The following is a 24,206-nucleotide window of genomic DNA, read 5'->3' on the forward strand; positions in this document are numbered from 1 at the left end:
CTAATATATATACTATATACACTGATAAATGCATTGATATGATTATATCTTTTTTCCTAATCCTTCCTGTTAATTCAGTGTTATTTTTAATTATTATCAGCATCGCCTTGACGGAAGTCTTCCAGAGAACGCTTCACGAGACACTTTCTTTTACGAATTAGCGAACTGTGAAATCGAAACCTACATTGTGGTGTGGTTGCCTACCTAGTATTTCTGAAGTAATTAGACTTAGAATCCTTCAAATAGCGTACCAATTCTTAAAAGGCCACATCCTGTGAGCCCTCTGGCATTGATATAAGTGATAGGTATTTCCCAACCAATTCGACTTGGGGTTCTTTAAGAGCATATCCATTCTTAAAAGGCCGGAAACATTTACGAGTCTTCTGGAAAGGTGTGTCCATGGGTCGAGTAATCGCTTGACATCAGGTGAGCCTCATGTCCAAATGTCTCCTAATACATAAAAAAAAAACAAGGGTCCTATAATAATATGTCCAGTCCGGTTATATCTAAGTCTTTCATCGGGGATTTATTATACTTGAACACCGTCAAACACTATTATTATATGAGTAGTAGTACTCGGTAGAATCATTAATTTGTTGTTCTTTTGATTGATTGTGAGCTCGGCATTAACTTTGAACAGAGGTTTCGCATTCCCAAATATTCATCTAGGAGTTCTGCCAACTTTCCTGCTTCCCTGCAATAGTCCCACAGGAGAAGGTGGAAAGCTTAATCATTTACATCATTACCTATATTTTAGAGATGTCATCAAAACGTAAAAAGCAAGTCTCTCTAATCGGTTTTTAGGCAAGGTGAGAGCCTTCTTATTCATATTTTTATGATTAACTATTAATTTTTTAAGTGTTTTTGATGACCAAGTCTGTGTATTTATTTAAAATAAAAGAGGTTGTAAATGATATGGCCACTATTACATGTTAGGTTATTTATTTATTGACACTTCGTTGCAGTACTTATAATACTAATAAAAGAAACGCAAATAACACGATACATAAAAATTACAAGGGGTGCAAGGGGCGGCCTTATCGCTTATAAGCCTCCAGGAAACCCTAGTAAGAAAAGAACTATAAAAAATAAAAATGATGAGTTCAAGAAGTGCATAACCAAATGTTATATTTAATATATAAAATTTATTTTCTCAATAAATATTTTTATAATTATATTATATATAATATATAAAAATATTTATTGAGAAAACGAAAATATAATAATATGAATAACTAACAAAAAACTAAACAGCTAATCTTAAGGATTCGTGAATAGGGAATAGCGATGCAATACAAAAGAAAATGAAATACAAGAATCACGAACAAGTCACGTGATATGGGCGTGGTCAGTTGAGCGTAAAGTCCTGTCTAACTAACGCCCAAACCCAATAACCTATAACAGTCCATTTTTGACCATCTGAGATAGATGGTCAAAAATCTTAATTCAAACATTGAAAAAATGTGCCAATAATCAATCGAAAGATTGAAGTAGATATCTGTCGATACATGCAATCCATGGTAGGTCGGATTGGTGTATGTGGGTAGACCTTTGTATGAAAATGAGAGTTCAATTGTGCCAATATCCTATCTTAAGCTTTTAATTTATACCAGTTTTTAAAATAATTACATGTATATTTTAATATTATTTGTATGGTTTTATTTACTTTATAGGGTTTACATTGATTATCAAATGTGAGTATAAAGAGCGAAGAGATTGCATTTAATCCGTCACCAAAAATGGATTGTCTTCGGTCTGATCTTCAATCTCAGATTGAAAACAATTTGAGTTGTGAATTATACTTAGTCTGGCCATAAATACTGATACAATTAAAAATAAACAAAATATTACATTTTAATTTGGAATCTGTTATTTTTATATGATTGTCTATTAAGTTTTCTCATTTTGGCGCCAATACTTTGTATAATATTTTGCTATATTAAAATGCAGTGGGGTGATGAAGAGAACCGAATCGCTGTGATTGCATTACCAAAGTAGGTATAAAGCTAAATGCACATTTTAAAACTCTCCATACGCTTGGTATTTGTAAAATATTTGAGTACTGGGCTATTAATAGGTACAATGAGACCTCCTCTATTTGTGACAGAAAAATATCTGGCCTTCCACGTAGTCTTCTTAAGAAAAAGGTGGTTAAAGCAGTAAGGGAGAGAATTCGAAGAAATCCTGTCCGAAAGCAAAAGATTTTATCTCGGGAGACAAAGATAGCACCTAGAACCATGTTGCGTTTTTTAAAAGATGACTTAGGACTTGTAGCCTATAAGAGACGTTCGGGTCATTTCTTAAATGATAATTTAAAAAAGAATAGGGTGATAAATCGAAAAAATTACTGAAGCGGTACGCAAAGAGTGGTCGCAGAAAATTTTTTTTACGGATGAGAATTTTTTTACAATCGAGCAACATTTTAACAAACAAAATGACTGTATTTGTGCTCAAAGCTCTAAGGAAGCTTCCCAAAAAGTCGCCAGTGTGCAACGTGGGAACTATCCGACTTCAGTGATGGTTTAGTGGGGTATTAGCTATGAAGGAGTGACTGAGTCATACTTTTGTGAAAAAGGTATCAAAACTTCGGCACAAGTGTATCAATATACCATCCTTGAGAAGGTAGTGAAGCCATTTAATAACACCATTTTCAATAACAAAGAATGGTCCTTCCAACAAGACTCGGCAACAAGCTCGGTCTACGCAGTCTTGGTTGAAAATGAACGTTTCGGACTTCATCAGCGCTGAAGACTTGCCGTCGTCTAGTCCCGATCTTAATCCGCTAGATTATGATTTATGGTCAGTTTTAGAGAGTATGGCTTGCTCTAAACGGCATAATAATTTGGAGGCCCTAAGACAATCCGTACGATTGGCAGTGAAGATTTTTCCCATGGAAAGAGTGCGTGCTTCTATCGATAACTGGCCTCAACGTTTTAAGGACTGTATCGCACCCAATGGAGACCACTTCGAATAAGCTTTTTATATTATAAATTGTTTTTTATTTATGTATTAAACTTACACACTGTAAAAGTAATAAATGTTATTTGCAACAGAAAAAAAAATATTTTTCTTTGTTTCAGTATTTATGGCAAGACTAGGTATATTGGGTTCGGGCGTAAGACAGCTTCTTTCAAAAGGTCAAAAGTTTCCTGGGCACTTCGCGGGCTTCGCAAAGCGGTGAGCTTTATTAATTTCTGTTGTCAGTCGCGGCTAGGAGAAAGAGATTTTTATAAAGAAGGCAGGAGAAAGATATATTTATAAAGAAGACGATAACGATCAAACGATGATAAGACAGTGGTCCTTCATTATTTTGAGATTAGTTCTGTTGAGGTTTAGAAGTAGCTTTGTTTGTATTTTTAATATTTATTTTTATATTTTATTCAAAAAAGTGTGTAATCATTTCATCAATGTTTTGTCATTACAATGACAACGTCTTGTTGTCACGTTAAACGTTCTTTACAGACAACCGTATGAATAAGAGAGATGGGAGTACTTATTATCACTTATTATGATATTGTTAGAATACGCCACAAAAGGAACCTAAATTCATGACTGTTTTTGCTTTGTCAAATTTCATTTAGATTGCACGATAACGATGATAAAGATTTTACATTTATGAATAACAAATTAATTAAAACCCTTTCGCTTCTGTATTTTAATCTTATCTTAAGATTAATAAAATAAATATCCTATTGTTACAAATGAAAGCATTCAAGCCGACGTCAAAAGTCACCTTTTTTCTGTAACAAAAGGTAAACGGGCAGGAAGCTCACCTGGTCGTGAGCCTGTGGACACTCAATTCCAGAGGGCTCGCGAGTGCGTTAATAATTTTCGAGCGAGATCTTTTAAAAATTGGTATGCTCTTTGAAGGAACTTAAGTCGAATTGGTTCGGTTACTTCAGAGGGCAGCTGAGTCCACATGGTGATGTTGTCAAAAACTGCCTTAATAAACACTCTGTTGTGGAAGTCGAGGTGATACGCCTTGACATCCGATGATGAAACTCAGCTGCAGGTATTAGACCGAACAACTCTGAATACTCTCCATGGTAAATGCGATTCATTTGATGTTGTTCTCACCGACAGCTTACAAGAATCTTGATTAGATGATTTGAATATTGCTTTCTTATTCAGGCTTCTTTTCAATTTCAGCTATGAAATCCCACCACTAAATACAATCTAATATACAAATATCTATTAACATTTAGAATTAATGGTCTCACTAGTATGTAAGTGCGTGCTCCTATTTCACCATGCCTCCTGCTGATAGTGGACAAATCTTTGTTTTTAATTTATTTTAATATTCTTTATTACTCAAGATGTCATAATATGGAACATGGTGTAATGGTTGCAGCTCCTTACAAACGTTGTGTAAAAGAAAAAACTTGGCGATTCAAAAGAGTGGCGGAGAGTTTATTCCGTTCTACGCCCTTTATTTGAGAACTGTCATTAAATGTAAAATTAGAAGCATTCAATAAATATTTCTTTCTTAGACGTTTATAAGCGTTCAGATTTATCCACTTCCATATTGGGAAGTTCATCAACTTTGATTGTTGAATAGTGGCAACCTGCGATCGATCAATCAATTTGTATTAATTAAATCATTTTAGTTCAAATTGCTCAACACAGTTAGACAACTTATTCTGCGTTCTGCGGCTTCGGTTCCAGTTTATAGTTTATTGTTGCACGATTTGTTTAAGGCTTGAACAGTGCTCAAATCGGTCAACTAGCCCTAGTTTAAATTAAATTGTTGGAAGAACTGTCGCTCATATGCATTTGAAAAAAATATATATTGTGGGTTGAAGCCTACTGTATCGATTGATAAAATCAAAAAAGATAAAAGCAATACCAATTTCCCAAAAAAAAATTTACCATCGAACCGTAGATTAGACATAAATTACAAATTCGCTCCAAAACGGTTTATGCGATTTATTTTAATCTTACACGTATTATTAGATATAGCATATATTATTATTTTGATAAATTTTTTTTTGTATTAATTCGTTTCCTGGGCATGGAAAGTAATAAAAGGTAAATAAACTCAAGCGCAATGGGCTTCCCTCCGCAATTTCACACCCGCGAGCCCTGCATGCGGCTTGTCTTCAGTCCACCTCAACGCTTTGCGACGGGAGGACTACGCTTGTGTGTCGAAGCCAATAATAATTAAATATTTGCGTATTTTAGTTTTTACCCGCGGATTTTTTTAGAAATGCCAAAATATAAAAAGAAATATCAAGTGAGGCGAGGACATGAACTTCGGAAATTATTGTATGTTATAAGTATATGTATATAAGTACCTACCCAAACAAAACTCAAATTTAGAGTTGTCAAGTTTCAAGTGCAACTTGTACAACCAAGTAAAATAAGTTGCTGAACCTGATACCTGATGGAATCTGAAAGTGGGTACTGGATCTCGAGGATGGTAAGCAGTAGACATACCGTCATTGAGCTCGTTGTAATCAGCTCAGCGAGACGATACTAGAAATGTGACTAAATGAACCTGATGATGGACTCCGAAGGTGGGTACTGGGTCTCGAGGATGGCAAGCAGTAAACATACCGTCATTGAGCTCGTTGTAATCAGATAAGCGAGACGATACAAGAAATTTGACTATATGAACCTGATAATGGTCTCCGAAGGTGGGGACCGGATCTCGAGGATGGTAAACAGTACACATACCGTCATCGAGCTCGTTGTAATCAGCTCAGCGAGACGATACTAGAAATGTGACTATATGAACCTGATGATGGACTCCCAAGGTGGGTACAGAGTCTCGAGGATGATAAGCATTAGACATACCATCATTGAGCTCGTTGTAATCAGCTTAGCGAAACGATACTAGAAATGTGACTATATGAACCTGATGATGGACTCCGAAGGTGGATACTGAGTCTCGAGGATGGTAAACAGTAGACATACCGTCAATGAGCTCGTTGTAATCAGCTCAGCGAGACGATACAAGAAATTTGACTATATGAACCTGATAATGGTCTCCGAAGGTGGGGACCGGATCTCGAGGATGGTAAGCAGTAGACATGCCGTCATTGAGCTCGTTGTAATCAGCTCAGCAAGACGATACTAGAAATGTGACTATACGAACCTGATGATGAACTCCGAAGGTGGGTACTGGATCTCGAGGATGGTAAGCAGTAGACATACCGTCATTGAGCTGGTTGTAATCAGCTTAGCGAAACGATACTAGAAATGTGACTATATGAACCTGATGATGGACTCCGAAGGTGGATACTGAGTCTCGAGGATGGTAAACAGTAGACATACCGTCATTGAGCTCGTTGTAATCAGCTCAGCGAGACGATACAAGAAATTTGACTATATGAACCTGATAATGGTCTCCGAAGGTGGGGACCGGATCTCGAGGATGGTAAGCAGTAGACATGCCGTCATTGAGCTCGTTGTAATCAGCTCAGCAAGACGATACTAGAAATGTGACTATATGAACCTGATTATGAACTCCGAAGGTGGGTACTGGATCTCGAGGATGGTAAGCAGTAGACATACCGTCATTGAGCTCGTTGTAATCAGCTTAGCGAAACGATACTAGAAATGTGACTATATGAACCTGATGATGGACTCCGAAGGTGGATACTGAGTCTCGAGTATGGTAAACAGTAGACATACCGTCATTGAGCTCGTTGTAATCAGCTCAGCGAGACGATACAAGAAATTTTACTATATGAACCTGATAATGGTCTCCGAAGGTGGGGACCGGATCTCGAGGATGGTAAACAGTACACATACCGTCATTGAGCTCGTTGTAATCAGCTCAGCGAGACGATACAAGAAATTTGACTATATGAACCTGATAATGGTCTCCGAAGGTGGTGACCGGATCTCGAGGATGGTAAGCAGTAGACATGCCGTCATTGAGCTCGTTGTAATCAGCTCAGCGAGACGATACTAGAAATGTGTTATATGAACCTGATGGTGGGCTCCGAAGGTGGGTACTGGGTCTGATTGACTCTGATTTCATTTTCGGGCTTAGATATAACATGCTGCACTCGTAGGTTTCAGAACCAAGAAAAATATTTAAAATTTCAACTGGAAGACGAATCGTTGAAATTGATTATTTTTTCAATAAACTCAAAGAAATATAGTGGTATTATAGTAAATATTACCTAATATTTATTTAATATTAAATATTAATAAGTTCATATAGTCACATTTCTAGTATCGTCTCGCTGAGCTGATTACAACGAGCTCAATGATGGTATGTCTACTGCTTACCATCCTCGAGATCCAGTACCCACCTTCGAAGTCCATTATCAGGTTCATATAACACATTTCTAGTATCGTCTCGCTAAGCTGATTACAACGAGCTCAATGATGGTATGTCTACTGCTTACCATCCTCGAGATCCAGTACCCACCTTCGGAGTCCATTATCAGGTTCATATAACACATTTCTAGTATCGTCTCGCTAAGCTGATTACAACGAGCTCAATGACGGTATGTCTGCTGCTTACCATCCTCGAGACCCAGTACCCACCTTCGGAGTCTATCATCAGCTTTATATAGTCACATTTCTAGTATCGTCTCGCTGAGCTGATTACAACGAGCTCAATGACGGTATGTCTACTGCTAACCATCCTCGAGATCCAGTACCCACCTTCGGAGTCCATTATCAGGTTCATATAGTCACATTTCTCGTATCGTCTCGCTGAGCTGATTACAACGAGCTCAATGACGGTATGTCTACTGCTTACCATCCTCGAGACCCAGTAACCACCTTCGGAGTCCATCATCAGGTTCATATAGTCACATTTCTTGTATCGTCTCGCTGAGCTGATTACAACGAGCTCAATGACGGTATGTCTACTGCTTACCATCCTCGAGACCTAGTACCCACCTTCGGAGTCCATCATCAGGTTCATATAGTCACATTTCTTGTATCGTCTCGCTGAGCTGATTACAACGAGCTCAATGACGGTATGTCTGCTGCTTACCATCCTCGAGATCCACTACTCACCTTCGGAGTCCATCATCAGGTTCATATAGTCACATTTCTAGTATCGTTTCGCTGAGCTGATTACAACGAGCTCAATGACGGTATGTCTGCTGCTTACCATCCTCGAGATCCACTACTCACCTTCGGAGTCGATCATCAGGTTCATATAGTCACATTTCTAGTATCGTTTCGCTGAGCTGATTACAACGAGCTCAATGACGGTATGTCTACTGCTTACCATCCTCGAGATCCAGTACCAACCATCAGAGTCCATCGTCAGCTGATGATGATGACTCGGTTTCGGTATTTTAGCAATACTGACATTAAAAAGTTTTAACCTCAGAACGAATTAAACATGTAAAAAAATCATGTATGTACTAGTTAAATAATTGGCAGCCACCATTTTTTCTAGACCAATATTTATTTATAAATTTTTATATTTAGCTAATAATTGGTTTCGTATTCACGTAGTTTTGTTAGACTATTCACTATTTTGTTAGACTAGATGGCGTTAGTAAATTATTGTTTGTAGTAGAGGTCAAATCCTCAAAGTCATCGGCGTATGTTAGAGTCTTAAGCGTAACCGAAAAATGTGACGATAAATTTTATTCCAATGCCAATAAAGAAGTTTCACTTCAATATCTATTTTTTAAATAATTCACTGCCTATCTATCCATAGGCGGAAAGAATGATAGCGATTGTATTGATTGACTATACGATAACACTTAATTAGAATTTCTAATATAAATAAAATAATTTTATAATTAATATTTGAGTACTCCAAGTGGGGCCAAATTTGGCCTTTATACAGTTGCAAGCGGTTTCCCGGTGTGAAGTACCGTCTTGCCTTGCTGAGCACACCAAGATTTTAGCCTTTCAAACTCAAACTCAAATCTTTATTGCATTCCTTAAGTTAATATTTTACACGTGACACGTTATAATAAGGACCTCGGTTAGGCACAGCAATGGGAGGGCATGCCCCATCATAGTTAATACATTTATATTCTTACATTATTTATTTGCTTTGGCGTCCATTGCGAAAAGGAGAATGTACTTTTGTAAAATAAATTACAGTCTATTGGTCAGATACTCTGTAACAGTGTAACATTGCTTATATAATAATTTAATTTCTCAATTACAGCGAAACTGAATGATATTCCCCCAAGTATTCCCATGCTGGCTGTGGAAGATAATATATAAACATTATACACACTCATGCGAGTTGGAGACTGAAAAATAATATGTTTTACATAAAAGTATTCCCAAATTTAATACATTATATTGAATTGTTGTCAAATAAATAATCACGTTTTTATTTTATTATATAATTATAGTGACATGTAGAAAAATACCCACATTCCAAATTCAAATATATTTGAATCACGAACAAAGAAAGAATGCGTTTCGCGCGTTTTTATTTTTATGCTTTTTAATTTGTACGCGTGGACCTCTTTATACACTATGTATAAGGGTGCAACAAATTTAATAATTATAAGTTAGATAATTGAGGCCCTCGATTTGATTGTGTCGGTAAAGAAAATTGAGTCATTATTATCGTTTAGGAGATCTTAATTATATGAAAATATTACTGGTTGTCACAAAGAATGTGCAAAATTTTAAAAAAAATATAAAAATAAAAACGCGCGAAATGTGAAAGCATTTTTCTTTTGTTTTCTTTTTTCCCTATAAATACGTAGCGATCAAAATTTCTTTGAATTCAAAATGTGAATATTGTTACTGAATGTTTTAGTTACCAAGGAGATTGCAAATGTATAAAAGTATTACTGGCAGTCAATAAATAGTATGAAAAAAAATTTAAAGTTATTTCAATCTGGAACGTGTTAGTATTTCAGTTGTATTAAATATTTCAATAGCCAAAGAGATCGATATTGTATGGGAATGCTGGCAGTCAAGAAATCGAAACACAAGTGTCAATTAAAAATATTACATAAAAGCGCGCGAAACGCATTCTCTCATTTCTATCAATCGTCTGGGTTTAGGTTATTTGTATTTGGAACGTGTATTAGAATTGTAATAAATCAATTTTCATTTTAAATTAAGGGTGTGGCTCAAGTGTGTCTTAGGATCTAATCAATAAGACTGTATTGACTAAAAAATTATTTGTATTTAATATAAACAATTTTCTATTATTATTAGATTTTTGATTTGTATTTTTTAGTTTTTCTAATCGTCTTATCATATGATATAAATCAGTTTTGATAAAGATCACACGTATTCATGTTACGTACCTAAAGCGTTTGTACTATATTATTAAAATACTTTTTTTATTGAATGGCCTTACGTGATGTTAAGTAATACCCTTACATACTCACATTGCCAGAGAGCTCGCAAGTGCATTGCTGGCTTTTTATCTCCTCGTGTTTGGCTCTGTTGTTAGGAGGCAAACGGATACACACTTGATGTTAAGCGTTAATTTCATTAATTTGGCGTATGACTGGATACAGATGGTGCCCGCAATTACAAATAGCATAGAGTGTTGCTTGTTGTTTAAAGGCCGGCAACACACTCGTGAGTCCTCTGGCATTAAGTATCCATGGCGGTACACTTAATAAAAGATGACCCTCCTGCCCGTTTGTCCGTTATAAAAGAAAGGCCAGCAACGCACTCGTGAGCTCTCTCAGTTTGAAAGTGTTCACGAACTGCGGTCACTTAAGATCAGAAGACAGATCTTGCCGGTTTGCCATTTTGTATAAAAAAGGGCCGACAACGCACTAGTGAGCCTTCTTGAACTTGTAGTGGGCCATGGGCGGTATCACATAACATCAGGTTATATAAAAAATACGCGTTTATCTTTATACAGATTCTTTTGTCTACTATTTATCATTCATCGTTTCAAAGATTATCGATTGAAATAACATTTTATCAATCTTTATCATTAATTAAATCAAATATAAATAATTGGATAACTAGTAGCAGTCTTAAATGTCGAAGGAATTGATTGGAATCATGATAGGTAAGTCCTGGACAGATATCTAATGTTAAATATATTTTATTACTAAAAATAATATTTAATTATTAAAATTCTATTGTTTATTAATCTACGTAGTATAATAGTAATCAAAACATAGAATTATTTAATTACTTAGATGTAGTTCTAACCAATCAAAATAGTTATAGGGAATTACTATTTGAATTTGGAATGAACAGATACGTAAATATTTCCAAATACAGCAGTATATGTTACACGGTCCAATTAAAATCTAACAGTAATTTGAATTTTAAATATGAATATTGTATTTGATGTTTCTCAAAATTTTCAGTAAAACTACTCGTGCTTTGCCTGGTGGGTGTTGCCTACGCTAGGCCACAATGGGACTGCCCATATGGCAGCCAAACCCTATTGCCTCACGAGAGCAGCTGCAACAAGTTTTATATATGTGTTGGCGGGAGAATGCAAGAAGCTCAGTGCCCTCTCAGCAGTCACTTCTCCGTCAAACTTCAGGTAATATTTTAAGTATTTGAATTCATGAAATTCCCCGTGCTCCAAAAGTACTGGATTTGATATATTCTTATACCATTAGAACCCTGATGATCATTGGTGATTACGATATTGTAAACGATCAGACCCATAAAGATTCCTAAATGCTGCGAAAACTATGGACAATAGAGCAATGTACTACAGTTTTATAGAAGACATAGGAACGTTAAAGAAAATCGTCAAACGTTTCCTTCAGTCATATGCCTGACGGAACTTTAGCTATTTTTTTTACGATTGTCCAGAGATTCAATTAACTTTCTGATTTAACTACTTTACTGCGACATATACATTATATATCTGTCGTCGAATTTCGAAGATGAGCTGAGATGATAAATTAATAAATGTATAATTCGAGAACTATTCGAGTGTTATATAATATTTGAAAAATATTTTTGTAAATAATTGTATACCTATGTACTAAAGGTATTCTGAAACCATAGTAATGTTTCATACGACGATAGACTAACAAAATAGGCTAAATAAAATCATTGGGGGTCAGGTCAACATCTGGATGCCATGCAGATGCAGGGTCTCGGTGGGATCACTTCTTGCTGTCTGGGAAGTGCTTCCTGTCCAAATGCAGATAAATGTTTTAACTTACCCCGTTTGCAGGGTTTATAAGAGCCTAACACCAGCAAGTTCGACTGCCTACGTCCATCTAGTACCTCCCGGGAAATACTGCAGCCATTTATGACGATGTTTGCGGGGGAGCTAGTACAGTTTAAGGAATAAAACAAATATATAATATTTTCAGGGATGTACAGAGGCAGTTTTGGCTGAATGTCAAATTGAATCAAATAACCAGCCAGACGTCTTCCCAAACGGATGTCCCAAGGATTATAGAATAGAGAAGCTTTTCGCTCACCCACAATGTGATAAATTCTACCAATGCGTGCATGGAGATTACCAGGAAATGCCATGTGCACCTGGCACGGAGTTTAGCTACAAATTGCAGGTAAAATATTAACCGGGCACCACCATTGTGTGGACGATCAGCTGCCCACTGAAGTATTTCTGAACCAATTCGACTTAAGGTCCTTCAAGAAAAGATGGCACCAATTTGTATAAGGCCGGAAACGTACTAGCGAGCGCTATGGTATTGAGAGTCTCCATGGGCTACAGGTATTTCCAAACCAATTTGAGTTGAAATGCCGGGATCTCGAGCCTTCTAGCAGTGAGTGTCTAGGAATAACATTTCAGCATGAGGAACATCACGTGAGCCTCTGGAGTCCTCAACAGCCCGGTGGACCGTGGCTGCGTTGATCCTAACAACGCAGCCACTTTTTACTTTTGCCACCACTCTTCTTTTCTCTTTCTGAGTAAAGAACTTGTGGTCTGTTAGGAAATAGAAGTCATTATTATAACTATATTCTAGTTTCTAATTTGAATGATTGTTTCATTTCGCAATAAGACTATTTTTTTTAATATAATATCAAATATTTCCTTTTGTATTTGACAGAAATGCACATGGCCCCACAAAGCTGACTGTGCTGGTGGAGATAATGGTGATAGTGAGGACGATGGTGTAGATGGTGGAGACAGCGGTGATGGAGGCAACGGTGGTGATGGAGGCAATGGTGGAGACGGTGGTGATGGAGGAAATGGTGGTGATGGAGGCAATGGTGGCGACGGCGGTGACGGAGGAGACGGTGGAGATGGCGGTGACGGAGGAAACGGTGGAGACGGTGGTGACGGAGGAAACGGTGGAGACGGTGGCGATGGAGGCAATGGTGGAGACGGCGGTGATGGAGGCAATGGTGGAGACGGCGGTGATGGAGGAAACGGTGGTGATGGAGGCAATGGTGGCGACGGCGGTGACGGAGGAAACGGCGGAGATGGTGGCGATGGAGGAAACGGTGGAGATGGCGGTGATGGAGGAAACGGTGGAGACGGAGGAAACGGTGGAGATGGCGGAAATGGTGGAGACGGTGGTGATGGAGGCAATGGTGGAGACGGAGGAAACGGTGGAGGCAACGGTGGAGACGGCGGTGATGGAGGCAATGGTGGAGATGGTGGTGACGGAGGAAACGGTGGAGATGGTGGCGATGGAGGCAATGGTGGAGACGGCGGTGATGGAGGCAATGGTGGAGACGGTGGTGACGGAGGAAACGGTGGAGACGGTGGCGATGGAGGCAATGGTGGAGACGGCGGTGATGGAGGCAATGGTGGAGACGGTGGTGATGGAGGCAATGGTGGCGACGGCGGTGACGGAGGAAACGGCGGAGATGGTGGCGATGGAGGAAACGGTGGTAATGGCGGTGATGGAGGAAACGGTGGAGACGGTGGTGATGGAGGCAACGGTGGAGACGGAGGAAACGGTGGAGGCAACGGTGGGGACGGCGGAAATGGTGGAGACGGTGGAGACGGCGGTGATGCAGGAAATGGTGGAGACGGTGGAAATGGTGGTAATGGAGGAAACGGCGGCGGAGACGGTGGAAACGGTGGAGACGGTGGTAATGGAGGAAACGGCGGTGGAGATGGTGGAAACGGTGGAAACGGAGGAGACGGTGGTGATGCAGGAAATGGCGGAGACGGTGGAAATGGTGGTAATGGAGGAAACGGCGGCGGGGACGGTGGAGACGGTGGAGACGGTGGTAATGGAGGAAACGGCGGTGGAGATGGTGGAAACGGTGGAAACGGTGGAAACGGAGGAGACGGTGGCGATGCAGGAAACGGCGGTGGAGATGGTGGAAACGGAGGAGACGGTGGAAATGGTGGTAATGGAGGAAACGGCGGCGGGGACGGTGGAGACGGTGGAGACGGTGGTAATGGAGGAAACGGCGGTGGAGATGGTGGAAACGATGGAAACGGTGGAAACGGAGGAGACGGTGGTGATGCAGGAAATGGCGGAGACGGTGGAAATGGTGGTAATGGAGGAAACGGCGGCGGGGACGGTGGAGACGGTGGAGACGGTGGTAATGGAGGAAACGGCGGTGGAGATGGTGGAAACGGTGGAAACGGTGGAAACGGAGGAGACGGTGGCGATGCAGGAAACGGCGGTGGAGATGGTGGAAACGGAGGAGACGGTGGAAATGGTGGTAATGGAGGAAACGGCGGCGGGGACGGTGGAGACGGTGGAGACGGTGGTAATGGAGGAAACGGCGGTGGAGATGGTGGAAACGGTGGAAACGGAGGAGACGGTGGCGATTTAGGAAACGGCGGTGGAGATGGTGGAAACGGAGGAGACGGTGGCGATGCAGGAAATGGTGGAGACGGTGGAAATGGTGGAAACGGTGGAAACGGAGGAGACGGTGGTGATGCAGGAAATGGTGGAAACGGTGGAGACGGTGGTGATGCAGGAAATGGTGGAGACGGTGGAAATGGTGGTAATGGAGGAAACGGCGGCGGAGACGGTGGAAATGGTGGAGACGGTGGTAATGGAGGAAACGGCGGCGGAGACGGTGGAGACGGTGGTAATGGAGGAAACGGCGGTGGAGATGGTGGAAACGGTGGAAACGGAGGAGACGGTGGTGATGCAGGAAATGGTGGTAATGGAGGAAACGGTGGAAACGGTGGAGACGGTGGTAATGGAGGAAACAGCGGTGGAGATGGTGGAAACGGTGGAAATGGTGGTAATGGAGGTAATGGCGGCGGTAATGGTGGCAATGGCGGAAATGGAGGTAACGGTGGTAACGGAAGTGGTAATGGTGGCAATGGCGGCAACGGTGGAAATGGAGGAAATGGAGGTAATAGTGGTAAATAATAAAGATTGTACAGGCATTGAAATAAAATAACTATTACATTGCGTTTTTTTTTATTTTTCACTTGCATCCCTTAAAATTAAAAAAAAATAATATTACAAAGTGTAGTATATTAAATAACGTATGTATCATAAACGATAGATCGTAATAATTTCTCTTTTATATTACATTTTATTTATTATATTCATTAAACGCGACTAGAAGCAGTATTTTAAAACTGATAGTAGCTTCTAACTACTTAGTTCTAACTACTTAGTATACTTTAACATTTTAATTAGGACTTCTAACGGGGCGGACGGGGTAAATTTCTACTTCATCAATTTCATATCTTCCTACGATGTATACGCATTTCTCGTCTCAGATTTCTTTCTATTTCTTTTACTAGGCAAGCTGATCAGCCTCTTGTATGTGACACGTCGTTTTAGCTTGCTTTAAAGCTTCCTCTTGATGTTAAGAGCGAATGTTAAATGCGCTCATAAAAAGTCCATAGTCCAGCCGGAGTGGAGCCGGGCCTACATTCACCTCTTGGTCATATCATTAAAGAGATAGTTGAGACGTAGGTTATTCAGAGTTAGCATGACGCCTGTGAAAAACCTTTTAACTTGCAGCAGTTACCTAAAGCCTGTATCTTAAAATCTATGTTTTGATAGGAATTAAAAATTAAAAAAAAAAATTAATATGGAAAGTACAGTAACGAAAACGTACCGGGAAATACATATTACCGCCGTTTACGTGTAAAGTCTAAGAAAAATAGCCTAGATCGATTCCTACAACTGACATTGCAAGTAAAATCGCACGTCTGCAGAGCCTCGTTGAAATTGAGACCGGCGGGACACGTGTGTAGCACCTCCTTGCCATTGGAACAACTGTAGAATTTGTCACATTCAGTCTCGTGGGCCCAGTGTGGAACATGACATTCTTCACATTTGTTAGAAACTATGCACGGGTCACAACCTGCCTTTGAGGGGTGTTCGCAAATCTGGAAATAATATATTTCGATTAATATACGCGATTTCCACGTTCACGATCGGCGATTCCAATCATCGACGACCAGTTGGTCACTTGGCATTTTGGCAAAGATGCGTGGTCTGCATCTTCTACCGCATTTGCCACGGAGTGTTCGATAATACCTGCAGCTGAGTTTCAACATTCTGTACCTGACAAATCCCGTCGACTGGGTCCAAGATCACCTTTCTCATCGAGCGAGTAAATGGGTTGTTTAAGTGCACAGCCGAGCTTCAAGTCTTTGATGACCTATTTTAGTACTCAATGTCTGACGAGCCGTGTAGACTTTACACCCCTGAGGTATTAGGTACGATTCCCGACTGTGCACCAATGGTCTTTCTATGTGCGCATTTAACATTCGCTTGTATAAAGGCGAACATCGCGACGAAACCAGCTTTAATTAAACCTAGCATCAAGAGGGTCAAGCACAGGAAGCTGATCACTTACTTGCCTATTAGATTGACAAATGATCATAAAAGTAAGTAGATCTCAAAAAAATAAAGAGTGGTAATAATATATTCCTGTTTCACTAATATTTCCGCGAAAGAGTACTTATAAATTATTACGTTCTAGACATTTGTCGAAATTACCATAGTAATGTGCGGTTACTGTGTCGCCAGTAGTTATGTTTAAACAGTGAAACAATCGAGAAACACTTTTGCTCTTTAGTCTAATAAGATAAATAACTATTTTATATTACACATATTTACACTAAATACATAATAACAATAATTATTATTGTCATAGTGTTAATACGTCAAATAGGAAAAAATAGCTTTCATTTGATATATTTGTATATGTAATTTAGTTAGTATCGTAGTAATTTTTAGCATTGCTTTATTTTATTCTAACGAAATGCTATAGCTTACAGAATGTTCGTTTCAATGAAACAAACAAAGTTTTTGCTACATACCTGCGATTTAGCATTGAAATGATTCCCATATGCACATTCTTTTAAGATTCTCTCTCCTTGATCACACTGATAGAATCTAGCACAGTCAGATTCATGAGGTAACAGCATCCGAACGCTAGGATCACAAGGACATCCATTAGGCAATATTGGTTGACTGGAGCAATCGCAAGCTGGTTTCTCAGTAGTTGTAGTGGTAGTGGTAGTGGTAGTTGTGGTAGCACAAGAAGGGTCGCAGCCGGCTTTGGAGGGATGATCGCATACCTGTTAATTATTATTACTAAAATTAGCCGTCCATGCAACTTCGGTACAAAGAGTCCCCTAGAAAGTGTGCTGCGATGTTGCGGGCTACTAGGAAGTTGCATGGGTCTGGTTACCGCTCTCTTCAGTTCTTGTGTAATTTCAACATGTGTGCATAAATATATTAAAAGTGAAAATAGACCAAATTAAAGAACAGCAGGTAGTTCTCATGACAGAGAGTCGCATAATGCAAAGAGGAATGGCGATCTTCTGAGGATGCCTTTGCTAAAAAAGGGCACACAGATACCTAAAAGAAGATTGAAATAGATACGTGTTTCAATTTAAAAGTATCTGAATTAAAGGCTACTATTATTAAGACCATTAAAGGCCTTGTGTCCAAACGTTTCTAATATTTGAGGAAACTAAAATAATGTTCTCAGACAGGTTGGCTTGGATGGTATCGAATTTTTAAAAAACAGGCAGTTTTAGGTATCTCAAGCATTCTGTAGCAGTACAGTGCGTCGCGTCGGCCGGTTCGCTAGTTGGTACAAATATATAGGTTCTGACTGAGAAACTATTGGTTTAATTTTAAAATATTTTTGTTAGACTGAGATTCAGACTGAATTGGTCATTTGCGAGACACAACCAGTATGCAATGATATATTATATCGCTCAATCATACTGGCATAGGGATGTTTTAAAAATAAGTATTTAATATTTTGTATAGTTAAATTGAATAACTTTACTAATATTATGAGATTAGATTCGTATTTTAATAATTAATTCGTAATTCTGTGTCCTTGTAAAATACAAAAATTATCAAACATTATTCCACAAATTTAAATAAGTTCACCAATGAGGTAGGTGCTTTATACGACTCACAGCGAGCAATATATTTTCTCTTTAATCGTTCGTAAAAATATAGAGCTCGCAGAAACCTTGCTGTACGTTGATTTCAAAATTGTGTATAATGACACCAATTGTAAAATCTTTTGCTGGTGTCAGTTTCTACTGTTCTTTTATAAGACCTGCATGCTGTCCTATGTCTTACCTGCAATTTGGCATTAAAGTGAGTCCCAGGAGCACACTGTCTTAAGACTCGCTCTCCTTTATCACATTGGTAGAATTTCTCACAGTCAGATTCATGACGCAATAGCAGGTGAATGTTGTGGTCACAAGGACATCCATTAGGTAATATTGGTTGACTGGAGCAATCGCAAGCTGGTTTCTCTGTAGTTGTAGTGGTAGTAGTAGTAGTAGTAGTGGTAGCACAAGAAGGATCGCAGCCAGCTTTGGAGGGATGATCGCATACCTGTAAAGTTTAAAGTTTAAATTTCATGTTTAGCCTGAAACTATTCTGCGAAAGCAAAAATTTGCCTTCGTAAACTGTTTCAGAATAGAATTTGTTTGAACATCGACCAACTGCTGTCACGCACGTCGCTGATCTATACTTTAATAGCTGAAGATAAGATTCATTAACAACTCAGTAGAGTCATTTAAATTAAGAAATTTGAACATTGACAACTGCTGACACGACTCATATAGTTGTTGTAAATTTTATTAGCTGGTGGTGCGCGAGACACAGGTAGCAACAATAATATTATGTATTAATGAATAGGTGTATGTATGTATTTAAGATATTGTTTTATAGCAATAAATCAGATTTAAAAGTTTCTTTATCTTATTCACTTATCGCTTCTTTTCAAAGTGGCGAAAACTACTTCAAGCCCTTAATTATCATGGTGAGCCTGCTCTATAGCTTTGAGATAATCCCACCACCTCACCTTTGATCCTACCCGTAGGGCTCCGTCTTTTATCTTAATTCTCTTGGGCAGACATCCCGTACTAATTTATACATTCCCTATTTATGTGTTAGGTTACATATGTAGAGCTTAGGGGACAGTAGGGATGTTAGGTTCAAGTATAATTATTATTATACTTGAATTTATTAATATATTTTTCTGGAGTATGTTTATGTACGACCTACATGCTAACCTGCAATTTGGCATTAAAGTGAGTCCCAGGAGCACACTGTCTTAAGACTCTCTCTCCTTTATCACATTGATAGAATTTCTCACAGTCAGATTCATGACGCAATAGCAGGTGAATGCTGTGGTCACAAGGACATCCATTAGGCAATATTGGTTGACTGGAACAATCGCAAGCTGGTTTCTCAGTAGTTGTAGTAGTAGTAGTAGTAGTAGTAACACAAGAAGGGTCACAGCCGGCTTTCGATGGATGCTCGCAAACCTGTGAAGTATAATTTAATTATTTTGAAACCTTAATAAATCTAAAAGGAAGTGTTTCAAAATTATTTAAAAGTGTTTTGTATAAATGTAATTCGATATTCTTATCAATATAACTTTTACTGTGCCAAGATAAAATTTTCAAGGCATTGATTAATTATTAGCTACTAAAATAATAATGAAACTTGCCTGCGACTTGGCATTGAAGTGATTCCCGTATGCACATTCTTTTAAGATTTTCTCTCCTTGATCACACTGATAGAATCTAGCACAGTCAGATTCATGAGGTAACAGCATCCGAACGCTAGGGTCACAAGGACATCCATTAGGCAATATTGGTTGACTGGAGCAATCGCAAGCTGGTTTCTCAGTAGTTGTAGTCGTAGTGGTAGTGGTAGTAGTGGTAGCACAAGAAGGGTCGCAGCCAGCTTTGGAGGGATGATCGCATACCTGTAAAGTTTAAAGTTTAAATTTCATGTTTAAACAGCCTGAGACTATTGTGCGAAAGCAAAAATTACCCGTTGCCTTCGAAGACTGTTCAGATTTCGTTAGAACATTCACCAATAGCTGGCAGGCATGTGGCTATTCTATACTTTAATAGCTGAAGATAAGATTCATTAACAGCTCAGAAGAGTCATTTAAATTGTATTTAATGAACACTGCCTAACTGCTGATACGGTTCATGTAATTGTAATCAAATTTTAACAGCTGATGGTGCGAGAATATTATAATGTGTGTGTAAAATAGGTGTAAGTAGTATTTAAGATATTGTTTTATGACAATTAATCAGATTTAAAAGTGGTTTTATCTTATTCAGTTATCGGTTCCTCTTAAAGTGGCGAAGACTACTTCAGGCACATAATTATTATGGTGAGCCTGCTATAGCTTTGCGATAAATCTACCACTTGGGCTTAGGGCTCCGTAGGGATGTTAGGTTCAAGTACAAAATCTTTTTCAGGAGTACGTTTATATACGACCTACATGCTAACCTATGTCTTACCTGCAATTTGGCATTAAAGTGAGTCCCAGGAGCACACTGTTTTAAGACTCTCTCGCCTTTATCACATTGGTAGAATTTCTCACAGTCAGATTCATGACGCAATAGCAGGTGAATGTTGTGGTCACAAGGACATCCATTAGGCAATATTGGTTGACTGGAACAATCGCAAGCTGGTTTCTCAGTAGTTGTAGTGGTAGTAGTAGTACAAGAAGGGTCGCAGCCAGCTTTCGAAGGATGCTCGCAAACCTGTGAAGAACAATTTAATTATTTGTAAATCTAATATGTCGTGTTTACAGTATATTTGAAAGTGTTTATGTGTTTATAAAAATAGTAATAGTAATATTTCGAGCGACCTTGCGCGATTACAGAATCGAGATGTGTGGAAAGTTTTGAAATTCAAATTTACAAAGATAATATTTGGATATTCATAGCGGTGTTAGTTTAATTATGTCATGTTATTGATTTATTTGTTACCTGAATACCGTGAAACTTGCCTGTGATTTGGCATTAAAGTGAGTCCCAGAGGTACATTCTCTTAAGACTCTCTTGCCTTGGTCACATTGATAGTATTTCCCGCAATCAGATTCGTGTCGCAAAAGTAAGTGAATGCTGTGGTCACAAGGACATCCATTGGGCAGTATTTGTTGATTGGAGCAATCGCAAGCTGGTTCTTCTGTAGTTGGAGAAGTGGAACCAGTGCTGCATTTTACGTTATGCGCGTGATCGCAAACCTGTAAAGGTGGTAGCAAAAATTAGAGATAAATAATCAAAGCGTTTCAAAAACCAAAACCAAAAAGTTCTTTAGGACTGGGACTTAGATTTCTGTATCTGTTTCATGTTCATTTGTTGTCGTTTCGTTTGTCTTATAGGCCAATAGGTCATCAGAGTCCTGTGACACGCCGTCGTGTTGTGTCTTAGGCACGATTCCTCACGATGTTTTTCTTCGTACGAGCGAATGTTAAATGCGCATTAAAAATCCATGGGTGCAGCTCTGGTTCTCACTGCATTATTTATTAAATGCTATGCGTCTGGCTATACTCTCAGGGCGTAACTCCGACTTCAAAAAAGCCTGACTGAGAGGCCTTGGTTCGTGAAAAAATACTATCTTTTGAACTTTCAAACCGGTTTTACAGTATCAAATTACATTTTATAGTATTCAGGACAAACAAGGACAGTTTGTTATGAAATTAGAAAGCATACAGGTGTGAAAATGACATAATAACTTATGAGTTTTAGTGTCCGCCCATGGAAAATCACCGCCAGAGAGCTCGCAAGTGTGCTTTTCAAGAATTGGTATGCTCTTCGAAGGACCCTAAGTGAAATTGGTTGGGAAATACCTGTCGCCTATGGACACTGAATGCCAGAGGAGTCTGCATATGCTCACTCAGATTGGTTCGGAAATACTTCAACAAGCTGGTTCTACACAGTGGTGTCCAAAAACTGCGTTTAAAGCTCAGTTGTGGAAGAGACGTAGAAGTGATACCGGTGGAATTTCATGTGTCGATGTCGGATGAAACTCAGTAGCCGGTACTAATCAACTCCTCCAGAAAACTCACCTGTATCTTATAAGAGAACAGAGTTCCTGGCGGACATTGTCTCGCATCGTTACGCCTTACGCCATACTCGCAGTAATAGAACTTGGAGCAATCCGTTTCATGGGGTAATAGGTGGTGACCTATCGCGGGGCATTTGTACTGATATTGACCGCTGACATACGCCAGTGAGAGCAGAAGAAATTTCACTGAAATCAGAATATTGTATGGAACAGGAATAGAGAGTTGGGCCGTTATTAAAGGTTTAAGGTGGTCAATATATTCTTGAAGCCTTGTTTGTACAAAGAATATAAACTATTTTACAGCAGATGGTGACTTTCACCAGTACAATACTCTAGAAACTGCAGAAAAATAATCCACTCGGTATATGTAAATTGTATTCGTTTTTACAACTCCGAAGCGAATCAGAGAATTATCACTAACTAAAATTTCTAAAGCGTTTTATGTTGCCGATTATTGAAACGATCATAATTAGCTTTTCTTGTCCTCTACGCTCTTGACTTGAATGCGAACTGGTAGTAAAAATGTATAAATTTAGAATTAATCATCGTTTCTTTTGACGTTCATAAGTATACTTTGTTACCTATATAAATAAATTTACTTTGAGTTTGAAAAAGTAAATGCCAGCTGTATGGGGACTGTTAAATGGGACATTTATAAATTTTCATTTTCTATTTATCCCATAAGCATATTGTAAATTGAGGTAAAAAAGTTGGAAGACTTAAACCTTAAAATTTTAAGGTTTATTTTCCGCCAGCTTCAGTTCTTTCAGATTGTCTGAGGGCGGTGAGATGGTGCTGACGTCCACACAGATAGCATCCCATACTGAGGCCCACCCCAAACATTTAGCATAAATCAAAATCTGTGTCACTCGTTTGCTTATCACACTTTAAATTCAACTTGTTAGCAGAACGATACCTTAGCCTCATGTTGTTTTCATAAATATATTGGGCTGATAATAATAGCCGGTTTATTCAGATAGTTTTACACATTTTTAAACACGTTTCTGTTTCAATTTTGTTTTAGGTATCTTTGTGACAAAAAACATTGAAATCCCGACAATCCTCTCTCCATTAAAAACATCAGATGGTACATGGCAGAGATTGGCACAGGGAATCACTTGTATTGAATTATATACAATGTTACCTTACTTAAACATTGGCACATTAGTTACAATGCTTATCGTTTACGAGCGATTTCTTCAAGCTTTATTTCAGGAAGAATTAAAAAAACACCCACAGACGGTAAAGTACAAATGTACAAATAAAAATATATTACAATTTTTTTATTTGTGTCTTTGTATATTTAATTAGATAGTTATATATTACAATTACTATACAATATTACAATTAATATATAACTATCTAATTACGAGGCAGGAATGAGTGTTGGTCTAGCTTAGGGTGCAACTCACTTTCCTGGGTTAGGTTTAAGGAACTGTATAGCAATGGCTTCTATGTGAGCATTTAACAATCGAATGATAAAGGAAAACATCGTTTTTGGGGCTGACGATGTTTTCCTTACTGCGGTGTTAAAGCTCATATCAAATCCAGTGCACGGCCGGGGATCGAAACCGTGATGGGGATCCCATCCTACTCAAGGACTCACACGCTGAAATGACTACTAGGTCAACTGCCAGCTGCATTGACATTAAATTTTACGAATTATGATAAAGAGTCCTGAAGGAGGAGTGGAAATAACCGTGGATATGGTCACAGCTCAGGCCAGATAACAGTATGATGTTCACTTACCTGTCATATGGTCCATAGTGGTGGATATCCTTCAGAAGTTTTGTTGCAGGATCCTTAAATAGGCTGAATAATATCAATGACAGCGACGATCAAACTGTTTTGTTATAGAACAGGGTACAAACGAAGGCTCATCGACTTTCAATGCAAGAGGGCTTGCAATTGTATTGTATTGGAGTAGTAATAAGGTAATATGAAACAATTGTATTATTTGTATTCTCGTCTATGATAATAAAAGCCTTTCGTTAATCTTTATCTAATTTATATATATATCTTTGCATATAGAAGATCATCAGTAAGGTCATATGACTTATTACGTGTGTACCTAACACTTCACGCACA

At 38.7% G+C, this 24,206-nt stretch overlaps 2 protein-coding genes across 13 annotated transcripts; one reads left to right on the forward strand and one right to left on the reverse strand.

Moving 5' to 3' along the window:
* The first annotated feature begins 10,829 nt into the window (after positions 1 to 10,829).
* On the forward strand, positions 10,830 to 15,206 carry LOC110993376 (glycine-rich cell wall structural protein). Of its 12 annotated transcripts, none has more exons than XM_045634061.1 (7): positions 10,830 to 10,936; positions 11,244 to 11,425; positions 12,216 to 12,416; positions 12,921 to 13,449; positions 13,840 to 14,469; positions 14,686 to 14,835; positions 14,923 to 15,206. In XM_045634061.1, the coding sequence occupies exons 1-7, from the start codon at positions 10,906 to 10,908 to the stop codon at positions 15,162 to 15,164; spliced, it is 1,965 nt and encodes a 654-aa protein (XP_045490017.1). In that variant the 5' UTR covers positions 10,830 to 10,905; the 3' UTR covers positions 15,165 to 15,206. The 12 variants fall into 12 exon arrangements, with proteins under 12 accessions (XP_045490017.1, XP_045490018.1, XP_045490019.1 ...); XM_045634062.1 differs by having other exon boundaries at positions 14,941 to 15,206; XM_045634063.1 differs by having other exon boundaries at positions 14,959 to 15,206.
* A 420-nt stretch (positions 15,207 to 15,626) lies between these two features.
* LOC110993387 (chitin-binding domain protein cbd-1-like) lies at positions 15,627 to 23,885 on the reverse strand. The gene is made up of 7 exons (XM_045634068.1): positions 23,868 to 23,885; positions 22,120 to 22,304; positions 21,058 to 21,294; positions 20,564 to 20,809; positions 18,369 to 18,629; positions 17,081 to 17,341; positions 15,627 to 16,141 (listed from the first exon to the last, which is right to left on the reverse strand). The coding sequence occupies exons 1-7, from the start codon at positions 23,881 to 23,883 to the stop codon at positions 15,881 to 15,883; spliced, it is 1,467 nt and encodes a 488-aa protein (XP_045490024.1). The 5' UTR covers positions 23,884 to 23,885; the 3' UTR covers positions 15,627 to 15,880.
* Between the last annotated feature and the right edge of the window lie 321 nt (positions 23,886 to 24,206).

The sequence above is a fragment of the Pieris rapae genome, chromosome Z, assembly GCF_905147795.1.
Source record: "Pieris rapae chromosome Z, ilPieRapa1.1, whole genome shotgun sequence".
NCBI lineage: Eukaryota > Metazoa > Arthropoda > Insecta > Lepidoptera > Pieridae > Pieris > Pieris rapae.

What these genes read in the sequence shown, in the direction of transcription:
- LOC110993376 (XM_045634055.1), top strand. Translation starts at nt 10,906, where the DNA reads ATGTCGAAGGAATTGATTGGAATCATGATAG. An exon ending in ACTTCTCCGTCAAACTTCAG is followed by an intron (nt 11,426 to 12,215) that starts GTAATATTTTAA and finishes TAATATTTTCAG; the next exon opens with GGATGTACAGAGGCAGTTTT. An exon ending in AGGAAACGGCGGTGGAGATG is followed by an intron (nt 14,470 to 14,685) that starts GTGGAAACGGAG and finishes ACGGTGGAAATG; the next exon opens with GTGGAAACGGTGGAAACGGA.
- LOC110993387 (XM_045634068.1), bottom strand. An exon ending in ACTTTAATGCCAAATCACAG is followed by an intron (nt 20,810 to 21,057) that starts GCAAGTTTCACG and finishes TGTTCTTCACAG; the next exon opens with GTTTGCGAGCATCCTTCGAA. An exon ending in ACTTTAATGCCAAATTGCAG is followed by an intron (nt 18,630 to 20,563) that starts GTAAGACATAGG and finishes TAAACTTTACAG; the next exon opens with GTATGCGATCATCCCTCCAA.